The 22,074-nt window shown below is 47.6% G+C and overlaps 1 protein-coding gene across 1 annotated transcript; it reads right to left on the minus strand.

Moving 5' to 3' along the window:
* Positions 1-812: 812 nt before the first annotated feature.
* On the minus strand, positions 813-1,912 carry LOC136479823 (uncharacterized). The gene is made up of 2 exons (XM_066477559.1): positions 1,810-1,912; positions 813-1,528 (listed from the first exon to the last, which is right to left on the minus strand). Exons 1-2 carry the CDS (start codon positions 1,910-1,912, stop codon positions 813-815), a joined length of 819 nt encoding a protein of 272 aa, XP_066333656.1.
* Between the last annotated feature and the right edge of the window lie 20,162 nt (positions 1,913-22,074).

Genomic DNA, 22,074 nt, shown 5'->3' on the forward strand with positions numbered 1-22,074 from the left:
CCTCTCAAGTTGATTTTCTACTTCGGCTTTATAGATCTTAAAGTAATGCAACACTTTATCTTTTGTTTTTAACAGGTATATATAACAAAATCTAGTACAATCGTCTATAAAAGTAAAAAAATATCTTTTGCCACCTTTAGTCAATTCACCATTCATCTCGCATAGATTGGAATGGACTAGTTCAAATGGCGCCAAGTTCCTCGTCTCTGCAGCTTTGTGTGGCTTATGAGGTTGCTTTGATTCCACACACACATGGCACTTGAAACCTTTGACCAAATTAATTTTCAGGATTAAATTCAGATTTGTAAGCTGCGATAGATAACCAAAATTAACAAGACAAATACGTGAATTCTAAATATTTGACTCATCAGAGATAATAGCATTGTTCACAATCTTATTACATATATCATCATGCAAGGATAAGCGGAACAAACCACCGCAATCATAACATTTACCAACAAAAGTTCATACTTTGATAGTACACATTTATTGGACTCAAAGACAAATTTATAACCATCTCAACAACATTGAGAGCCGCTAACTAGATTCTTTTTTATGGAGGGAACATGCCGCACGTTCTTCAGCAGCACCGTCTTTCCCAAAGTGAACTTTAGAATGACCGTAGCAACACCAAGAATACGCGCATGGGATCCGTTTCCCATCAGCAAGGCTTCAGTCCCGTCGACCTAATAAGAAGAAAATAAAGAGGCATCAGCACACACATGAATATTAGCCCCAGTGTCTATCCACCACTCAGGTGAATGACAAACTGAAAGAATAGTAGATAAAAAATTACCATACCCAGATGTTCCTCATTCAGCCTCGCTAACAACCATGTTCGCAGATTTCTTCTCTTTCTTAAATTTGTAGTCTGGGCACGAACTTGCCCAATGCTCATCACCCCCGTAAACAAAGCAACCACCATCTTTGTTGTTCTTTTTCTTCTTAAAAGTGGTTGTTTGTTTTGGCTTCGAGTTGTTCTCTTGCTTGTTCTTCTTCTTCTTATTACGAGATGTATTATTGTTTTTTCTCTGCACCATATTGGTAGCAGAAGACTCAACTCTTTTTTCACGTGTGTCTTTTGCTCTCGTCCTCTCCTCAACATCAAGAGACCCAATAAGCTTAGCCACGCTAAACTCTTGTCTCTTGTATTTTAGGGAGGTAGTAAAATCCTTCCAAGAATGTGGTAATTTAGCGATAATACCGCCGGCCATAAACTTATCAGGTAACACACATAGAAACTGTTCGAGTTCCTTAGTCAGTGCTTGTATCTCATGAGCTTGTTCGACCACAGAATGGTTGTCAACCATCTTGTAGTCAAACAACTGTTCCATGAGGTATAGCTCGGTACTGGTGTCAGAAACACCAAACTTAGCATCAAGTGCATCAGATAATTCCTTGTTTGACGTGTAAGGAAGGTAGCTGTCCTCATACTTGCTATAAAGTGCACTAATCACGGTGGCTCGAAACAAGTTATTAGCTACCTTGAATTTTTTCTCCTCCTCAGAAGTAAATTGTTCAGGTTTCCCTGTGCGGCGTGATAGCAGTTCATAGCAGTAAGCCACAGCACCATCTTAGCACGCCATGTCTTGTAATTTGTTCCAACAAAATCATTTGGCTTCAAAGCAGCAGCAAAACCACTAACAAAAAATTGTCTAATATTAGGTTTTTGGATTGTTAGAAATTTAGGCATTTTCATGTTAAAATTAATTCAGAAAAATAATAACAAATTTGTGATGACAAATATGTGCACGTGTGTGATTTTACTACTGCTTAGATTAGTAGAAAATATGTTCATAAACAACATACTGATCATAGCAAAAATAAGATTGAATTTAACCAATTTGAGAATAGAGATGTACCCTGCGGAGGAACTCATGCTCAAAGCACCGGTGGCTCCAGTTCCACTCATGGTGTGTTGCTCGAAGTCGCGGACCACAGTCGGTGCAAGAAGATGTACGCAATGCAGTCCCTCGAACGACCACCGGGAAGTAGACTATCCGAGAAAGAAGAAGAAGACGTCGGCGGTCACCAGGAAAAAGCGAGCAGTCGCGAAAACGCTCCCCAAAAACTTAATCGCCCGTACACCCGAGCAGATGTCACAAATGCAGACAGCGGTTCCGAAGGCCTGCTCTCCTAACTCTCCGTGCGCGCTGACGGCGGTTCCAAAGGCCTGCTCTCCCAACTCTCCGTGCGCGCAAAGGATCAGGACGGAAAAACTTAGAAGACAACGCAGTAGTGAGAAGTGGAAAACATTAACTGACTATCTTAAGATTTTCCAAACTAAAAACTTTCAATGATAGTTCTAATTGATGTTACACATTAACTAGCAATATGCTACTAATTGATGTTACACCTTCTACCTCTACTCATGAACTTAAACAATAAAGCCCATTAAAAAACACATATATGGGGCATATGAGATTTATTAGAATTTCTTCGTATGAATTTAGAGAATTTTATCCATATAAAGTCTTACAAAACACGCATTGCGCAGGGATCGAATCGGTTTTCACTAGCATGTGGACGACGCTCTCCTGTAAAAACAAAACGTTGCTAGCACGTGGACCGAATCAGTTTGCTCTACCAAGGAACGTGCTCTGCCTTTGCTCAATTGGATTCGTTGTTAGCTTGATGATGCCGTTTTTCTTTTAAAAAAATCTAAATATACCATCCGAATACATATATACATGAGGATATCCTTAGCTGTCCATCACCAGATCTGGCGATCAAAATTTAATCACTAAAACATAATAATGTAGTGGAAAATAATGTGCATGTATTCTTATTATTACGGTTACTACTACTATTGTTTAGAGAAGACTCTTTCTTATACTCACTTCGCCCAAAATGAAATCAACTTTTAGAATTATTTTAAGTAAAACTATTTTAAATTTGACCATATTTTATAGAAAAAGTATAAATATTATGACACAAAATTAACATTACTATGCTACGTAGCTACCGATAGGAAAGAAACATGTACTCTGGATTTGATACGTAGTACTTAATGGTGGAAGGTGAGTTACGGAGGAAGCTGAGATGATCATTTAGGTTGAATCAAGTCTATTGGCCTCGAGATACTATTTTTTTTCTCCCATTGCAACGCACAGGCATCTTTGCTAGTCTAAATAAAAAGAAAACAAAAACCCAACACCCCACTGGCCAGCCTACTCTACGCTATCCTTGTTATCTATCTAAAAATTAACCAAAACTAGTCCTAGTGCATTTAAACATGAGTAGGTTGGCTAATTTTTCAGACAAGTCATTTAACTAGTTGTTAGCCAAGCATAACTAATTTTAGCTAATTTTTGCCCAACTAGTAACCAGCCCTAAGCGATCCAAGCAAGCCTATAGTACTATGGCCCCGTTCGCTGGTCTGAAACTTGGCTGAAACTGGCTGAAAACACTGTTCTGGCTGAAATGTTGTGAGAAAAAAATACTGTTCCGGCTGAAAAAAAAGTCGAACAAGCCAAACTTCGTACCAGCCGAACGAGGCCTATAGTACTAAAGAGAAAAACGTTGCCTCGAATCCTTTACATCTGGGTAAGTTACCTCTTAGCTTTGTTTTTCCTTTACTGTTTTTATTTTTCTATTTTATCAGGACTTATTTTTATTTTTCCAGGGTGTTTGACGGAGGCCCTTGGGAAAACTGATGAAAACCCTAACGATCCTTTGGGTGTGGACCTCGCCCTGATTGGCTTGGGAGCACCTCTGAGGAATCCGCTTGGGGCGCAACTCCTCACCCATCTAGACCTAGCTTGGATGGCGATGAAGGTTGCTTTTTGCTTGTTGTTTTCCGTTCCTGCATTATATTATGTTTTGGTGTTGCTGATTTTTGGCTGCTATTCTAGGTGTCTCCGACAGCACAATAAGTGGGTGGGCGGATGTCCTTGAAGCTATTTATAATGATATAGGAGGTTGTTCTTCCTAAATCTTTTGTTTTCTTGCTTTTTGTCTTACGTTTCTTGCACTTGATTTGTTGTTAGGCCGCCTTCGCCACCACTTGAAGAATGTTGACTACTTTAATGCGGATGAACTTGGAGCAGCAATGTGTGGTATGTTTCATTCTTCATTTTTAGCTATTACTTATTATGCTTGTGGCTAACTTTTGTCTTGATAGAGCCACTATCATTCGGAGGACATCGAGGAGTTGAGCCATTGAGGCCTTGAAGAAAGAGGTGGAAGCTCTTGTGGCCGAGAAGACTTGGCTTGCAGGGGAGGTTGGTAGCCTCCGCACTGCCCATGCTGAGCTAGAGGAGCTACAGAAGAAGGTCAATTTGCTGAATAAGGAGGTTGATGGCGCGAAGGCTGCCGAGCAATTGGCTGTTGAGCACACTCTAAAGGCCATTGAGACAGCCGATAACCTTTGCAAGGAGGTTGATGCTGAAAGGGAGTCTGGTGCTGCCTTGAAGGTGCAAGTGGACATGTTGTCTAAGCGCCTTGAAGACGCCAAGTCCATTGGACTGGCCGCAGCGGAGGTCTACATGGGTGCGCTTGAGCAGTTCGGAGGCTCTATGCCGCCACTGTCGTCTAAGCCTTCGGCATTCAACATCTTCTCCTAGATGAAGGCCAACTTCATGAAGCTGCCTGACTTCGTTAGCGGTGTTGTTGACTTTGGAGCCTTGGCCTCCGCTATGAACCTCTCGAAGATGTTGGTGCAGGATGGTTGCTCGCTTGCCAAAGACGTGAAGGAGATAGATCTTGAGAGCCTGGCCGATCTTGGAATGACTTTGTGTGATATCAGAAGATCAGTCTACCACTTCATGAAGTCATTCTGGGTGAAATTTAGCTAGGCCGAGCCTTGCTCGATGGCAGAGGCACGCTGAGTTGAGGTTGGTTTTTCCCACATATCTTGTTTCTCCCTTAAGTTTTATGTCGCTTGTTTGTTGTTTTTATACCTTGGTGTTATTTTTGCAGGAGTTGCAGAAGAAGGAGGCTGCACGTGGTGCTGTTGGGGGGCAATCTTTGCTGGCTATGGTGGTGCCGGCTCCAAAGGCTCTATCTCTAGCTGCTAAGGTCCTGAAGCCCTAGGAACCTACGCCTGCTCCTACCGACCCGAAGGTGTAGTGTAGGTTTTAGTTAGTTTTCTTAGGCTTGGTGGAGGGCGGTGTGCTGCAGATGCCCGTCCTTTTGAATATATTTAGGTCTAAATTATGAACTTGTCATGTGCAGGACTCCTTCACTGGGACTATGCAGGATGTGTCTCCTGTTACTATGTATGCAGACTAGATTTATGTTAGTGGTGAACTATGACAATATTGGCGGGAAGCTTTCCCCATCGTTCTGTTCACGATATGTTTGCTTTTGTAAAGTATGATATTGATAATGAATGTGCGGAGTTTACTAGGTCATTAGCCTAGCGAGGGCGTCAACCTTAGTTTTTAACTGATTTGTTTGGCTGGTCTTCATGCCTTTGTAGCTGTTACTTGGAAGGCCTTAATGCCTCCTCTTTTTGTTTGCCCTATTGTTGCCTTCGGGCTTTTGTACTTGTCGGTGCGAAAAGTGACCAACAAGTAAATATTTATCGTTTTGTCGTACATTGTGATCGGATGTGGCCTAGCACTCAATGACATAGGGTTTATACTAGTTCAGGCAACATGCCCTACATTCAGTTTGAGTCGGTTGGTGACTTCATTCTTGAGCCCAGGTACTCAAAATTTGCTGTGGGGTTATAAACGAGTGGGAATAAGATGGGGGTGTTAGAGGTCCGGTTAGACTCTGGACTGAAGGGCCAAGAGTGACGGGAGCTCCTACGTGCACTAAGTATTGGAATGTATGCTCTGTGTAGCTTTAGAGTTTTAGAGCCGTGGAGCTATTTGAGTGCTCAGAATGTCTAAAGCTAGCAGAGAGAGAGAGTCGGAATGACCGTCCTCCTTTTAGGAGGGTGCGCATCCCCTTTTATAGGTGAAGGGGATGGCCTTACAAGTTGAGAGAGAGTGTGTGTGTTTCCTAGTCTTGTTGCCCACGCCATTGGGTACAAGATAGTTTGTCGGTGCCCACAATACTGTTGGCGCCCAGATGCATATGGCAGGCTCCATCGTGTTCTTCTGGTATGGCAAATGTCGGCGCCTACCATACTGTAGGACAAATGTCGGTGCCCACAACACTGTTCGTGTCCTGACATATTCGAAAGGTTACAAAGTACTCTTCTGGCATGGCCTGATAGTACTGTCCTATAGGTGTGCAGGGTACGGTCCTCAGTATTACAATTTACTTGAGAGCCTTACCTTATCTGCTCTGCCTGATTTCTTAGGTCCTCACCGAGCAGACGTCCCTAGTCGGTCATTCCTAGTCTGCTCCTACCATGCCGGTCGGAGAAGAGCCATAAGCAGAGGTTCAGTGTATTCCTGATCGAAGAAGCGGGTCGGAGTTAGAAGCAAGCACCGCCCCCTCCTTGGCCAGGCCTTCCGGTCGGAAAAGCGGGTCGAAGTCAGAAGCAAGCGTCATCCCCTCCTTGGCTAGGCCTTTTGGTCGGAGAAGTGGGTCAGAGTCGGTAGCGAGCATCGTCCCTCCTTGGCTAGGCCTTCTGGTCTGAAAAGCAGGTCGGAGTCAGAAGCGAGCATCGCCCCCTCCTTGGCCAGGCCTTCTGGTCGGAGACTAGATCACTCTTCCAGTCTATCGTTAGGTATCTGGGCCAACCTAGGAGTTGTGCATTGTTTGTAATGTCATCTGTTGGGCTGAGCTTTTGCTGGGAAGCAGGCCTATGAGGGACCCCAGGTTTATGAACCCAACAGTACTATTGCGCTTCTAATGCGCTATTGTTGTAATCATATATGCTTTTGTAATAAACTTTTTCTTGACTGTGTTTTGTGCGGTTCGTTTTACAAAGGATTCTTGCTATAATTTTTGGCTAGGCTGAAGGGTTACATTTCTTGTGGCTTAGTTTCTCTCTTGCCTCCACTTCTCTTCTCTGGCCTACGTTGAATACGAGTCTATGCTCTTGCGCTGAGGAGCTGGGTTGTTGGTTTTTGACCTTGGGAGCCTTGTAGAGGCTTTGGTGCTTGTTTTGCTTCTCTGGCCTCTGTCTTTGTGATTGCTTGAAGTTGACAAGGAAGTTCTAGCATGTTGCAGTAGATGAACTAAGGTGCTCATATTTGATCTTGCTGATGTTGTGAAGGCTTTGGTTCAATTTGAGCATTCATCGGAGGTGCTAATTTTATTCTTGATGCTTCTCTAGAGGCCACAGAGCAATTTGAGCAAGCAATGGAGGTCGAAGAAGCATTTCTTAGACATTGCCTCTGCTTGCGTCTGGATTGTCTTGTTTTTGCCATCGGCTATGCTGGAGCAGCTGTGCTCCCGTCAAACATGGTTGATGTCGGGTTGCGCCAGATGGTGTCTTCGATTATGGGGGGATGTTACGAGCCTTCATGCGATACCCTCTTGCAACCTCTGACACTGACTGTTTACTGCCAAGGTCATTTAATGCCTCATGGAGGTTGTACGACATTGGGTGGATGATGCGTACAACCTCAATGTGGCCTTCATTGGGCTACGCAAGCTGTTGGATTTACGAGTCTTCACACGATACCTCTAAGCCTTTCGTTTCTAAGGACACTTTGGCTTCCATTTTACTCTGTGTTGGCTCTATAGTGCACTGGTTTTTGACTAGTTTGGCTTCCCCCTAGTGCTCTTTTGTTGGTAGGGGTATGAAAATGTACTGACCGGGGCTATTGCAGTGGCGGGGCGCCAGATTTTATAGCATACTACTTATACTTTTTAATAAATCTTGGTGGTTGGCCAGTGTTTATTGCTTGGATATGTTTTTAAGTCGTAATGAGCATTGGATTTTCTTGTACCTGGCGTTCTCCTAGGCTTTATTGCTATTGTACCTTAGCTATTAATTTCTGATAGTTATTTGAAGCTTGATAATGACAAGCCTTTTCCCGATGCCTATGCCTAAGGTAGGTCTTTCTCAGGTTTGCTTTGGCCTTTTTAGCCATTTTGATAAATCCTTGAAGCCTGAATGTGGACAGGGCTTTCTCAAGGTGACAGGCTAATTTAGCCGAGGAGGTCATTCCATGCTTTAGAGCCTTCGTCTAAAGCATTGGAGGGTCCTCTTTTGTCACAATGTTGTTGTCGAATATTGTGGCTCCGTTGCTAGACACTTTCGACCTTCACTTTTCATGGTATTCTTGGGGGATTCCTCTTTATATTTTAGAGGTTTTTACATGGAACCTGCCTTGTTAAAAACCTCACCTCCGCTAGGGTTTCCCTTTGTGTGGAAAAGAGTGCAGGCCCATTTTGCATGAAATGTAAAAAATACAAAAACTAGGAGAAGCTCAGTGACCTTCGCTTATAGTTCTGCGGAGTCCACCTTTTTACATTTAGACGTAAAATCTATGCAAACTGTCGATGTTCCACGTATGGGTTGTTGTTTTGCCTTCACCATCAGTCAGGTAGAATGACCCAGGTCTTCTGGCGGCCTTCGCCACATATGGGCCTTCCCATTTTGGTTGAAGCTTTCCAACATTTTCAGCATTAGGTTTCCTTCTAAGGACTAGGTCTTCATCTTGTATGAGTTTTCTAATCACTTTGTTGTCTCTCTACTTTTTGGTTTGGTCTTGGTATTTTGTAATGTTTTGTACTGCTTCTAATCTTGTGTCCTCAGAGTACTCTTCATCTTCTGCTAGTGCTTGTTTTATGACACGAAGGCTCTAATGCCTGGCTTCTTTAGGCAGCATTGCTTCTTCACCGTACAAGAATTTGAATGATGTGAAGCCTATTGTTCTAGAGGCTGTAGTGTTATGGGACCACACTACCCTCGGCAGTTCCTCTACCGACTTGCCTTTGCGAAGGATGAATAAAGTCTTTGCTATTGCTGAGAATATCACTCTGTTAGCTCATTCCACTGCTCTGTTTGATTATGGGTGGTAGACTAAGGCGAAGGCTACCTTGGTACCTATACTCTTGCATAATTCTTTGAAGTTGTCTGAGTCAAATTGCTTTCCATTATCAACTGTTAGGGTCATTGGTATTCCAAATCTGCAAATTATGTTCTGCCAGAAGAACTTTTTTACTATCTCTGATGTGATTGTTGCGAGTGGTCTGGCCTCAATCCATCTTGTGAAATATTCTATGGCAACTACTACAAACTTGTTCCCCCTTGTGATGGCGCTAGTGGCCCAACCAGGTCCATGCCCCATCTTTGCAAGGGCCAAGTGGGTGGGATGAGTTGTTCAGCAGGCGAAGGTTTTGACTAGTGTGGGGAGGTGGTCTAGCATGCTTGCATATCTTGACAATCTCTTCTGTGTCTTTGATGTGTGTAGGCCAATAGAATCCTTGCCTGATGGCCTTTGTAGACAGTGCCCCTAGACCAATGTGTGAGCCGCATAAACCTAAGTGGATTTCCTATAGAAGGTTTTTGCCTTTGCTCTAAGGTATGCACTCGAGTAATGGTTGGACAACCCCTTTTTGTACAATATTCCATCTATCAGTGTATAGTTTCTTGCTCTTGCTGTCATTCTTGTTGTGCTTGCTTCATCCTCTGTGTGATGCACATTGTTCAGGCAATCTATGATCAGCTACCTCCAGTCTTTGGACTCGGTGACTAAGACCATTTTGAATGCCTTTGCTGTGACCTACGTTGCCAATGCTTGCAACACTTGATATAAGGCTCCATTTGGTATGGGCAAGTTGTTTGCTACTGCCTTCGCCAGCTCATCCGCTTTTGCATTTTCTTCTCTTGGTATGTACTACAGGGTTAACCCTAGAACCTCTGCTCAAGAGCCCTTACTGTGGCTAGGTACTTGATCATATCTGGTTCTCGTGCCATATATTCTTTTTTGACTTGTCCTGCTATGACTTGGGAGTCTGTTTTTGCCAGTAGTGTTTTTGCTCCGAGTGCCTTTGCCTTGTTGAGGCCTAGTATGAGGCCTTCATATTCTGTTATATTGTTTGTTGCCATGAATTCTAACCTTGCTGCATACTTCATGCGGAGGCCAGATGGAGCTATCAAAATGGCGGAGGCCCCAACGCCTAGATGTCCCCATGCCCCATATGTGTAGAGTGTCTAGATTTGGGGCTAAGGCTGCGGGGCTTGTTCTATTGAAGGTGTCAAACCTGCCATAAAATTTGATAGCGCCTGTGACTTTATTGTTGTTCTTGATACATAGTTGAGTTCCTCTGTTGCCCCTTCCCCTATTCTTCTGGAGGCTTCTTTGTTGCTAAGTATGTCCCTGAGTGGTTGAAGAGGGCACTATGATCTCATGTGCTTAGAAGTAGTGCTTCAATTTCCTTGAAGAGATCAACACTGCATATGCTATTTTTTCTATCTCTGTATAGTTCAACTTTGATCCTAACAGGGCTTCTGAGATGTAGTAGACCGGCTGTTGTATGACATTCGACTCTTCTTCTTTCTCTTGGACAAGCACCCCACTAACCGCATGGTCAGAAGCTGCAACATATAACAATAATGGAGCCTCCGTATTCTGCACTATCACCATCAGTCTGCTAGCCAAATAATATTTGAGTTGTTGGAAGGCCTTTGACTATTCTAGCCCCTCAAAGCTTTAAGGAATGGGAGGCTACGTTTTGCTAACTTTGAGATCAATCTGTTCAGTGCTGCTATTCTTCTAGTGAGTTTTTGGACTTCCTTTTTTGTTGATGGTTCCACCATTGAGATTATGGCCTTTGTTTTGTCTGGGTTGCCTCTTATGCCTTTGGGTCCTATGATGTACCCAAGCATTTTACCTTTGCTTACGCTAAAGACACTTTTCTGGATTGAGTTTTAGCCCCTCTTCTCTTCGATTGGCGAAGGTTTTCTTTAAATCTACTATGTGATCTCCTTCATTCTTGCTCATCACCACAATATCATCAACATAAGCTATGATGTTTTTCTGTAGCTATGGACCGAGGACTGCCTTCATCATTCTGGCAAAGGTTGATCCTACGTTTTTCAATCCTTCGGACATTCTTGTGTAATAATAAGTTCCGAAGGGGGTAGTGAAACTTGTATTCACCTCATCTTCTTTGTTGAGCCAGATCTAGTGGTACCTTGAGCAGTAATCTAGGAGAGAGAAGCACTTGCATCCTACTGCCTTGTTGACAGAGGTGTCTATTCTTGGTAATAGAAAAGGATCTTTCTTGCATGCTTTGTTTAGATCTATGAAGTCTATGCACATTCTCATCTTTCCATTTTTCTTTGGCACTAGGACTATATTTGCTAGCCATTCTGAGCACTTGATTTCTCTAATGACGTTTGTGTTTAACAACCTCTGAACTTTGACTTTTGCTGCTAAAATTCTCTCCTCCGACATTTTCCTTTGTCACTGCTTCTTTGGCTTTATTATGGGATTGATATCAAGGGAGTGTTGTGTAATGTCCCTACTGACCCCTTTCAGGTTGGAGGCTGACCAGGCAAAGATGTCTTTGTTTTTTGCTAAGGTTTCTATGAGCTCTGCTTCATCTTCTTTCGATGGGGGTGTTAGAGGTCTGGTCAGACTCTGGACTGAAGGGCCAAGAGTGACGGGAGCTCCTACATGCACTAAGTATTGGAACATATGCTCTGTGTAGCTTTAGAGTTTTAGAGCCATGGAGCTGTTTGAGTGCTCAGAATGTCTAAAGCTAGCAGAGAGAGAGAGAGAGAGAGAGTCGGAATGATCGTCCTCCTTTTAGGAGGGTGCACATCCCCTTTTATAGGCGAAGGGGATGGCCTTACAAGTTGAGAGAGAGAGAGTGTGTGTTTCCTAGTCTTGTTGTCCACACCATTGGGTACAAGATAGTTTGTCGGCGCCCACAATAATGTTGATGCCCAGATGCATATGGAAGGCTCCATCGTGTTCTTCTGGTATGGCAAATGTCAGCGCCCGCAACACTGTTCGTGTTCTGACATGTCTAGATGGTTGCAAAGTACCCTTCTGGCATGGCCTGATAGTACTGTCTTGTAGAAGTGCAGGGTATGGTCCTCAGTATTGCAGTTGACGTGAGAGCCTTACCTTATCTACTCTGCTTGATTTCTTGGGTCCTCACCGAGCAGGCGTCCCTGGCTGGTCGTTCCTAGCGAGCGTCGTCCCCTCCATGGCCAGTCCTTCCTATCGGAGAAGCGGGTCGAAGTCAGAAGTGAACATCGTCCCCTCCTTGGCTAAGCCTTCTGGTCAAAAAAGTGGGTCAGATTCGAAAGCGAGCGTCGCCCCCTCCTTGGATAGGCTTTCTAGTCGGAGACTGGATCGCTCTTCTAGCCTATTGTTAGGTATCTAGGCTGGCCTAGGAGTTGCGTGTCATTTGTAATGTCATCTGCTGGGCCAAGCTTTTGCTGGGAAGTAGGCCTATTAGGAACCCTAGGTTTATGAACCCGGTAGGAGCCCCCAAGCGATTTAGGTAGAATCGTCTAGGGGAGTTTTTGTTTTGCTAGAGGGTGCACGCAAGCGCACCCAGTGGGTGTAGCCTCCGAGCCCCCGGGCGATTCAGATAGAATCATCTGGGGGATTTTTTGACTTGCCAGCGGGTGCGCACAAGCACACCCGGTGGGTTTAGCCCCTGAGCCTACATCCGACTGGTGAGTCGGTTGGAGGCTGAGTATCTTGGTACTCTTTCCTAGGGCTATAGACTACTGTGTTTCTGCCATTCGGGGTGTTTGCCCGTGTTTTCCTGCTCGTGACCTGCGCAGTCGGTTGATTTCCTGAGTTGGCGTCGGGCGACTTGAGCCCCTAAGCCCCATTGGGTTTGGTAGGTGTTGGTCTAGTTCTGTGCATTACCCCGTCCATGGTTTCTACAACCAAAGGGCCTGAGCTAACATCGCTTGCCTCCATGGCTCGAGTGACGTGCTTGGTGAGCTCACTAACAGGCGTGTTCGAGCGAAATCCAGGTCCATCGTTTGTAACAGGGTTAGCATAGCCCTCATTTCGCATTCCACTACTCCTTAACCCGCCTCTCGGTAGATGCTCAAGTTGTTCCATAGACCGACTCAGGTGGCCCGCTGGCCTCCCCTCGATGGGGATTCTGTGGGCATGGCTTGAGGTTAGGATTGAACAAGAAGGTCAAGATGACCCTGTCTGCTTCTAAGCATATCGGGCATGGGCTGCTGGCTCTATTTGATGCAAGGTGGCCTCGAGCCCTTTGTGGGCTGGCCTTCGAACCCCAGTCGGTCGTTGCTCATGTTGAATGAGGCAACTTCCACTTCATGACGCAAGATGCAGCATTGTGATGCATTAATTTGCATATGCAATGCTTTGGATGTATGGGATGAATGAATGGTTGTATGACTGAATCTATGAATGCATGTATGAGAAATGATGAATGAATGATCATGCATCAAAAAATAAAGAAAGATGATTTGGTAAAGTTACCTTGATGACTCGAGTGACGGGTTTAAGGAGCTCTTATTGAATATGTCCGAATGGGATCCATGTCTGTTGTTCATGGCAGAGACGGTGTAGCCTGCATGGGGCATCCCACTGCTCCTTACCTATCTCCCGATAGTCGCCTGAGCCATCCAATCAACTCAAGAAGCCCGTTGGTCTCTCCTTGATGGAGATCCTATTGTTGGGCCCTTCCAAGCCCTGCCTGAGAAGGCGGAGGGTTGTTTGCATGTGGTTGCGCCTTGTTTCCTATGCCTATGTTGTGGTAGTGGTGGGCCCAACCCTAGCCACATCCTGTTTTAACCGGGTGATGTTTCGTTGGGCAGGGTGCATCCCATCAGTCAGGACATGTCCCATCGTATGCCTATTCACATTTAAATAGGGTAAGGGAGAGGGTTTTCATCCTATTCCTTTGCCTTTCTCCATCTACCGCCTCTCCTCCTTCCTTCTTGCTAAGCATGTTCATGCGCTGTGGCGGTTTCTAATAGAGAGAGGGTAAAACGAGGGAGAGGAGAACTCACAGATCCATTTGTGAGTCTAGAGCGTGATGTCAAACTAGAGGCCATCCAATGTAGATGAGGCAGTGCTGGTCACCTTCACTGAGAAGGGGCTGCTTCCACCGAAGGAGGTGGCACACTGGAGGGCTCCTACGCTAGGAGAAGCTATTCCATGACCTCAGGCCGATGAGGTTGTCTCCTTCCTCATTGTCCATGAGCGTGGACTAGGATATCCCGCACACTGGTTCTTGCGTGGGCTCCTCAACGAGTGGGGCCTAGAGCTATAGCACCTCAATCCGACTGGGGTGCTGCATGTTGCCAGTTTTGTCACCGTCTGCGAGGCCTTCCTCAGGATGGAGTCGCACATGGATCTATTTTGGCAGATCTTCATCGGGTGAGCCCTGTCGGAGGGGAAGCCACCTAGGACCATGTCGGTTGGGGGCTTCACCTTATAGAAGAGCCAAGGCCGTTGGGCTCCTACCCCACATACTCCCCCTATGACTCCAATTGGAGGTGGCATGGGGAGTGGTTCTACATCAAGAACCCAGCGAAGGCGCCGTTCCCACCGTTCACCGGAAGAAGGCTGGAGAGGCAGGAGAGCTATTCGTGGAGGGCCTCTAGTTGGTAGAACAAGCTGGAGGTCATCGAGGCAGAGCTCCAGAAGCTGGTGCAGTATGGCCTCGATGGGCTGCGGGTGTTCCACACTTTCTTCTGCCATCAAGTCACCCCACTAGCAGAGAGGAGGCGACCGATGTGGGCCTACTCTGGCCCAATGGATTCCGACTGCGCGTCGTCGGAGGAGTTGGCAAAGGACAAAGTCTGGAATTGGCTCGACAAGGTGCTGCAACTGAGGGACAAAGAGTCCCATGAAGGAAAGCCCAGACCTTTTCACGCCATGAAGTTGTCCAATCCAGTATACGCTCCCCTCTTCTCATTCTGTGTCTTTTTCCCTTTTGCTCTCCTGTATTTTGACTTCAAGTTGTCTATTTCGTAGGGACTCATGGGTTATAAATCCTGGCCGCTTCTTCCGAGGGGGGCGGAGGGCGCAGCTCGGCAAGCCACTCAGAAAGAGGCAGCGGTTGCCAAAAAGAAGAAGAGAGCTGAGAAGCCTTGGAGGAGGCATGAGAAGGAGAGGGAGATCACCCGGTGGGTGCAGGCCGATGAAAACCAGAGCAACGTAGAGGCGGAGCTCCAGTTGGAGGAGCCCACAGAGATGGGTGGTGACACGAGCTCCTCCGAGGATGAAGGAGACCAAGGCATGGTTGCGACCTCGGTGGAGCGTTGTGAGCCTACGGCCGCGTCCACCAGTGGTGGGCGGGATGTGGAGAGGAATGGCGATGTTCCCGCATCAAGGAAGCACACCGCGAGCTCAGACGCCGCCGTCGAGCGAGAGGCAAAGCGGGCATGATTGCTGCGCCCTTCGGAGGCGTCATTGGCTTTGCCCCCCACTGCTCCGAGCATGGCAGGGTATGCCAGCCAGTTGGAGGAGTGTGCTCATACCCCTACATTTTTGGGGTCAATGCGTGCTCGTGACCCATAATGGGGAGATGCCCTGTCAGTTGCCCCAACGGGTGCGCCGTGAGCCAGCGGTCGCGGTGATTTGCGGGCCAATCGAGAACTGGCCGGGTTGGTTCCTCCCTCGGTTGATACGAGGGGGTGCAGGTCATGACCCATGAGTGGTCCTCATTTGGCAGGTTTGTTGTTAGTGGGTCAAGGCTTTAGGGCCCTACCGCTTTCATCCAAGTATGCATCTTTGTTCCTTTTCGATCTCACAGTTGAGTTCTTTTTATGCGACTGACCTATACTTTTTTGATAGTGGCCAGGGACTAACAGGACTGGGCATTGCCCTACCTCCCATGCGAGAGGAGTGGAGGCCCAGCCTACAGTGAGTCACGATGAGCGATGGGGAAAGCAGACTGGTGGTGGTGCGACCTTCCCTTCTAGGGGTTGCGCCCTCCCAACTAGTCGTGAGTACGGCGGTGATGGCGACGGCGGTGATGGTGGTGATCCCCATGGTGACGACAGAGGTTGGGTCGGAGGTGACCCTTGCGATCCCTCCCCCAATAGCCATGGCAAAAGATAGGAGGGAGATCGAGCTCCCTACCTTGCCCTCCTGGTCGGAGCTAGAGGGGTCAGGAGGAGATGCGGCCAGGCTAGAGGCAGAACATCCATCAATGGGCCATAGAGTCAAGATAGTGGAGATCCCCTGATCCAGCGAGGTAGGCGCTAGGGTGGAGCCACCGGCCATCCCACCATCATAGGAGTTAGTGAGGCAGGTTCTAGGGTTGTCCGGTCGTCGCACGATGTTGTGGTGGCTGGATCTTCCAGCAGGTTGGGGGCGACCCATGAGCTGGTGTGGCCCTACCTCGGTGACCTAAGGAAGGCTCGGTTTGTCCTTTTGCAATGATGAGGAGGTGGCACTCTAGCACTTCCTAGAGGAGAGAGGATTGTGGATGGAGTCCGATCTCACCCAAACCAAGGCAAAGCTCAAGGAGGCCTTGGAGCGGGTTGAGCTCGTCCATCAGGTGGTCTCAGTTGACCTACCACGCATCGCTGAGGTAAGCCTTCTATGTTTTTAGTGTTTGTCCTCAACTCCTTGGTCTTCCGCTGGTTGTGTCAGCGTGCTTGCTTCTCACTTTATAGGAGTTAGAGGCGACGTCGATCCGCAAGTCCTGTTTCCTTTAGGAGGAACATGGTCGGATGGAGCGAGAAATCATGATGTCATGGTTGGTCGATGAGCTTGAGCGCTAGCTAGAATCCGCCCGCCGTGAGTCCCAAGACTGAGCGGTCGAGGTGATGGGAGCACAGGTGGCGAAACTAGTCATGGCGGAATAGGTAACTGCTACTGAGCGGGGACTCGATGCAGCAAAGGTCCACCTGGCGAAGAACGTGGTGGCGCTCTAGAAGTCCTTGGAGGCTTTGGAGATGGAGCAGAAGGCCCAGTCGGAGGCTGATTGAGAAGTGCTCGCGCTCCGAGGGTAGGTGCTTGGGGGGAGGAGTCGAACGCTCGACTACTCGAGAAGGTCACCCAGCAAGAGGAAGGGATCTCCATCCTCAAAGGCACCTACCTCGGTATGTATCTTTTCCACCTTTGGTTGATGTCTTGATTTTTTCTTTTCCTTGCTTCTGAACTTGTCATGCTTTTTCTAGAACTAGGCGAAAAAATTGGTTCTCTGGAGTGGGAGCTGGAGACAGCCAAGGCGGCGATCAGTCAGAGCGTGGAGGCGCTGGCCAAGTCCCTTGAAGAGCAACATGCTCTCTAGGGGGAGCTCGACCAAATCTGCAACATCACCCAGGTGGTTGTCTCTGAGGTGTTCGGGTTAGCGCCGAGCACCAGTACCCCCGCCATCTAGCTGGTGGAGGTCCCAAACAAGGTTTGGGCACTCATCTCCGATGGGATGTTCTATGAGACGTCGGGAGTGCTGACCTTAGTGGCGACACACCACTCAGATCTAGACTTCGCCGCCATCTACAGAGGGTACGCTGATGGCTATAGTGTGGATGCCATCCATGCGCTTAGGGAGAGCTTGGTGCCGTGCGCACAGATGGTTGCCGAGCAAGTCTCCACGCAGTGGTTGATGGATGCTCACCGTTCGAGCATGACTGAAGGTGTGCGCCAAGAAGACATCATCCAGCCTGTGGATGGAATGGAGACCAGGTCAGAAACAAGCATCGTCCTGCCTCCGACCGAGCCAAACGTCATCCCATCAGCAAGCGAGCAACCCTTATTCTTGTCGACCGCACCATCAACCGATGCCACCGGGCGGCCACAATAGTATTTAGAGTAGAAATAATTAGTAAATGTAAAGGATAAGTTCATGGGGGAGCCCCCATGTGAACAATTTTTTGTATTCATGAATACTTTAGTTTTGTTTTGTTATGGAATCACTTATAAGGGGAAGCATATCCCATCCGTTCTTTGTTTTAATCCTAGCATAGCTTTGTTTTTTATCCTTTTCTCTTTCGCACCTGCCATTTGTCCCATAGGCTGCAACCTTAAGAACCCAGGAGTGGCTCGTGAGGCTCAGCTGCTCTTAACCGTAGGTCATGGTGGGGTGTGATCGATTAAGAGTTTAAAACAAAGTTACGTAGAGTAATTAAAGGAACGGACTACCCTTTCGTTTAGGTAAAAAATATTTACTATATGATAGTAAAAAAAGAGGTGGTATCGTACCCTCGTGGAGCCCCTGAGTGACCTAGGCCGAAAGTGTTCGGACCGGGGTGCTTGTAGGAGCAAACGTTGAATGAAAGAAAGCTATAAGACCAAGTTTTAGGGGAAGAAACGACCTAACTGTTCAATGTTTCAAGTGTTGGTGAGAACATTGCCATTGTCGTCCATCAGTCGGTAGGTGCCCAGTCAGATCACCTCAGTCACCGTATAGGGACCTTCCTAAGGTGGAGAGAGTTTATGTTTCTCCTTGGTTGATTGGGTTCTTTGGAGCACGAGGTCTCCGACCTCGAGGATCCTCCCTCTGATTTTTCTTTCATGGTACCTACGGAGAGTTTGTTGGTAGCGAGCAGAGCGGATGACGGTCATCTCATGAGCCTCCTCGAGCAGGTCGACCGTGTCCTGTTGAGCCTCCACGGCTTAGTCTCGGTCGAAGGCCTTCACTCTTGAGGCACCATGGTCAAGGTCGGAGGGCAACACTGCTTTAGCTCCGTAGGCCAGGAAGAAAGGTGTGAACCCTATGGATCGGTTCGGTGTCATTATCAGGCTCTAGAGGATCGCTGGGACCTCTGCAACCCATTGCTAGGCATACTTATTGAGTCAGTTGAAGATGCGTGGCTTGAGTCCTTGGAGGACCATGCCATTGGCCCACTCGACCTGACCATTAGTATGTGGATGTCCGACCGAGGCCCAGTCGATCCTAATGTCGTATCCATCACAGAAGTCCAAGAACTTCTTCCCGGTGAAGTTAGTTCTGTGGTTAGTGATGATACAGTTAGGAACACCGAAACAGTAGATGATGTCAAGGAAGAACTTGACCACCTCTTTTGAGCGAATGTTGGTGATGGACTTTGCCTCTATCCACTTGGTGAATTTGTCCACCGCTACGAGTAGGTGAGTGAAGCCGCCCGGGCCCTTTTTGAGGGGTCCGACCATGTCGAGGCCCTAGACCACAAATCGCCAGGCGATGGGGATGGTTTGAAGCTCCTGTGCTGGCATATGAGTTTACCAAGCGTAGAACTGGCATCCCTCACACCTACGGATGACCTCCTCTGCCTCTCGTAGTGTAGTGGGCTAGTAAAAACCTTGTCGAAAGGCTTTTTCTAACTAGTGACCTCAGGGCCGCGTGATGTTCGTAGATTCCGGCATGGATCTCGAGGAGGAGCTATTTCCCTTGGTCGGTAGGGATGCACTTCATGAGTATTCCTAACGGACTTCGCTTGTAAAGTTCATTACCAAATGTGACGAACATCTTGGCGTGTCGAGCGATTTGTCATGCTTTAGTCCTTTTAGGTGGGAGAATCTCCTCGAGGAGGTAGGCGAGTAGCTACGCTCGCCAGTCAGCTTGATCGAGTGTTACCTACAGTGACGTCAGTGGGCGATGTCATCACGAAGGCACTGAGGTCAGAGCTCCTGAGCGCTAGGTTGGCATCAGGGTGTGTCTAGATTGGACCTTCCAAGATAAGGGCAGATGGCTCATGACGGTCATTAATGAAGACCACATCTAGAGATGGAACCCGCTAGGCAGCTAATTTTGCGAGAAAATCAGCGGCATTGTTGTCCTTTTGGGGGACATGATGTAGTTCGATCCCCTAGAATTTGTCCTTGAGCCTGCACACCTCCTGGTAGTATGCTGCCATGAGGGGGCTTTTGCAAGAGGACTCCTTCATGACTTGGTCGATGACAAACTCTGAGTCACCATGAACGTACAACCATGTAGCGCCAAGCTCGATGGCGATGCATAGTCCATTGATGAGGTCCTCATATTTTGAGGCATTGTTTGAGGCCAAAAAGTGGAGACGGATCGCATTGCAGAGCTTGCTCCCATCTGGGGAGATTAGAACCACTCCAGCCCTCGAGCCAGGCGCTATTATGGACCCATCGAAGTACATCGTTAATACTCATGGGTGATGTCTAGGTCAGGAGCTGGACCTCCATCCATTCGGTGACAAAGTCCACGAGAGCTTGAGAGTTAATAGCGGTGCGGGGGATATACCTGATGTCGTGGCCCATTAGCTCGAGTGCCCACTTGGAGATTCGTCCCGCGGCATCACGGTTGCGGATGATGTCTCCCAGCGGGTATGAAGTGATGACCAAGACTTGGTGGTCGGTGAAGTAGTGTAGGAGCTTCCGGATCACCATCAGCATGGCATATAGAAGTTTCTGCACCTGGGGGTACCAAACCTTGGTGTCAGTGAGTACCTCCCCAATGAAGTATATGGGTCGTTGGACCTTAAGGTGGTGTCCTGGCTCCTCCCTTTCGATAACTAGGGCAGAGCTCACCACGTGGTTGCTTGTTGCGATGTAGAGGAGGAGGGGTTCTCCCTGTTTGGGAGCGATGAGGATTGGGGCTGACGTCAGTGACACTTTGAGGCTCTCCAAAGCCTGCTGTGCTTCCTCAGTCCAGACAAACGCATTCATCTTTTTGAGACGCTTTTAGAAAGGCATCCCCCGCTCGCCTAGCCGAGAGATGAACTGGCTCAGGGTGGCCAAACAACCAGTGAGCCTTTGTATGCCCTTGACATTGCATATAGGGCCCATGTTGGAGATAGCCATGATTTTTTTGAGGTTGGCCTCGATACCGTGTTCGGACATGATGTATCCAAGCAGCTTCCCCTTCAAAACCCCGAAAATACATTTTTTGGGATTCAATTTGATGTTGAACCTTTAGAGGTTTGCGACCGTTGTGGCCAAGTTCACGATCAGGTCATAAGTTTGAGCCATTTTGACCACTATGTCATCAACATAGACGACGGTTATTGGTTTTTGCCACTCGACTTGGTTAGGCTGATCGAGCAGGTCGATTTGATCTATGAAGCATTGCTGCATGCAACGTTCATTGGTGGCGCCAGCGTTCTTTAGACCAAAAGGCATGGTTACATAATAGTATAAACCATACGGGGTGATGAATGAGGTTGCGAGCTGGTCGGACTCTTTCATCGTGATCTGGTGATAGCATGAGTAGGCATCTAGAAAGGAGAGGATTCCGCATCCTGAGGTGGAGTCGTCTATCTGGTCTATGTGTGGCAAAGAAAAATTGTCCTTCGGGCACACCTTGTTGAGGCCAGTATAATCAACGCACATTCTCCATTTCCCGGTCTTCTTTTTAACAAGAACAGGATTGGTGAGCTAGTCGGAGAGGTATACGTTCTTGATGAACCTAGCTACTAGGAGTTTGGTGATCTCCTCGCCTTTGGCCTTGTGCCTCTCATCGTCAAAGCGATGTAGTTGTTGCTTGGTGGGTTTTGAGCCTAGGACAAGGTGTAATGCGTGCTCAGCGATCTCCCGTGGTATGCCTAGCATGTTAGAAGGTTTTCATGCGAAGACATCATGATTGGCACATAGAAAGTCGGTGAGCTCGCATTCCTATTTGGCCGGGAGCTCGGCCCCAATCTGCACCATCTTGGTTGGGTCAGTGGGGTCGATCCCCATTGCCTTAGTTTCCTTGAGTGGGTGGAACACAGTCGAGGAGGTTGGCTTTGTTGCAGTTCAGGACTACTAGAGTCGATGAATTTCTGAGCTAAGGGAGCTCGGATGAGTTGATGACAGTAGTGGCGAGCTCGTAATGCTCATGGTCGCATGTGTAGGAGTGCGAAAAGGTGCTACCCATAGTGATGACGCCGTTCGGTCCTAGCATCTTCAACTTGAGGTAGGTGTAGTTAGGGACCACCATGAACTTGGCGTAGCATGGCCTACCCAAGATGGCATGGTAGGACCCTGGGAAGTCTACCACCTCGAAGGTGAGGACCTCTGAGCAGAAGTTGGCTTGGTCGCCAAATGTGACGGGTAGGTCAATCTACCCGAGCGGGTATGCCTATGTTCCTGGGATCACACCGTGGAAGGGAGAGCCATGGGGCAAGCTCTGACCAGGGGATGCGCATGGCTTTGAGGGTGTCGATGTAGAGGATGTTGAGGCCACTGCCTCCGTCCATCAGCACCTTGGTGAGGCGCTTCTTGTGGACAATGGGGTCGATGATGAGCGGGTAGTGACCCAGTCTGGTGATGTGGGAAGGATGGTCCCTCTGATCAAAAGTGATTAGTGGTTCTAACCAGCTAAGGAAGGAGGGGACGACCGTTTTAGCGATGCATGCCTCTCTATAGCGTACTTTGT

Source organism: Miscanthus floridulus, chromosome 9, assembly GCF_019320115.1.
Source record: "Miscanthus floridulus cultivar M001 chromosome 9, ASM1932011v1, whole genome shotgun sequence".
In the NCBI taxonomy this organism is placed as follows: domain Eukaryota; kingdom Viridiplantae; phylum Streptophyta; class Magnoliopsida; order Poales; family Poaceae; genus Miscanthus; species Miscanthus floridulus.

Bases quoted from the DNA above. Each gene is read 5' to 3' on its own strand.
- LOC136479823 (XM_066477559.1), bottom strand. From the start codon at position 1,912: ATGAGTGGAACTGGAGCCACCGGTGCTTTGAGCATGAGTTCCTCCGCA. The intron at 1,529-1,809 runs GTATGTTGTTTA...CACGCCGCACAG, and splicing joins TCTTATTTTTGCTATGATCA to GGAAACCTGAACAATTTACT.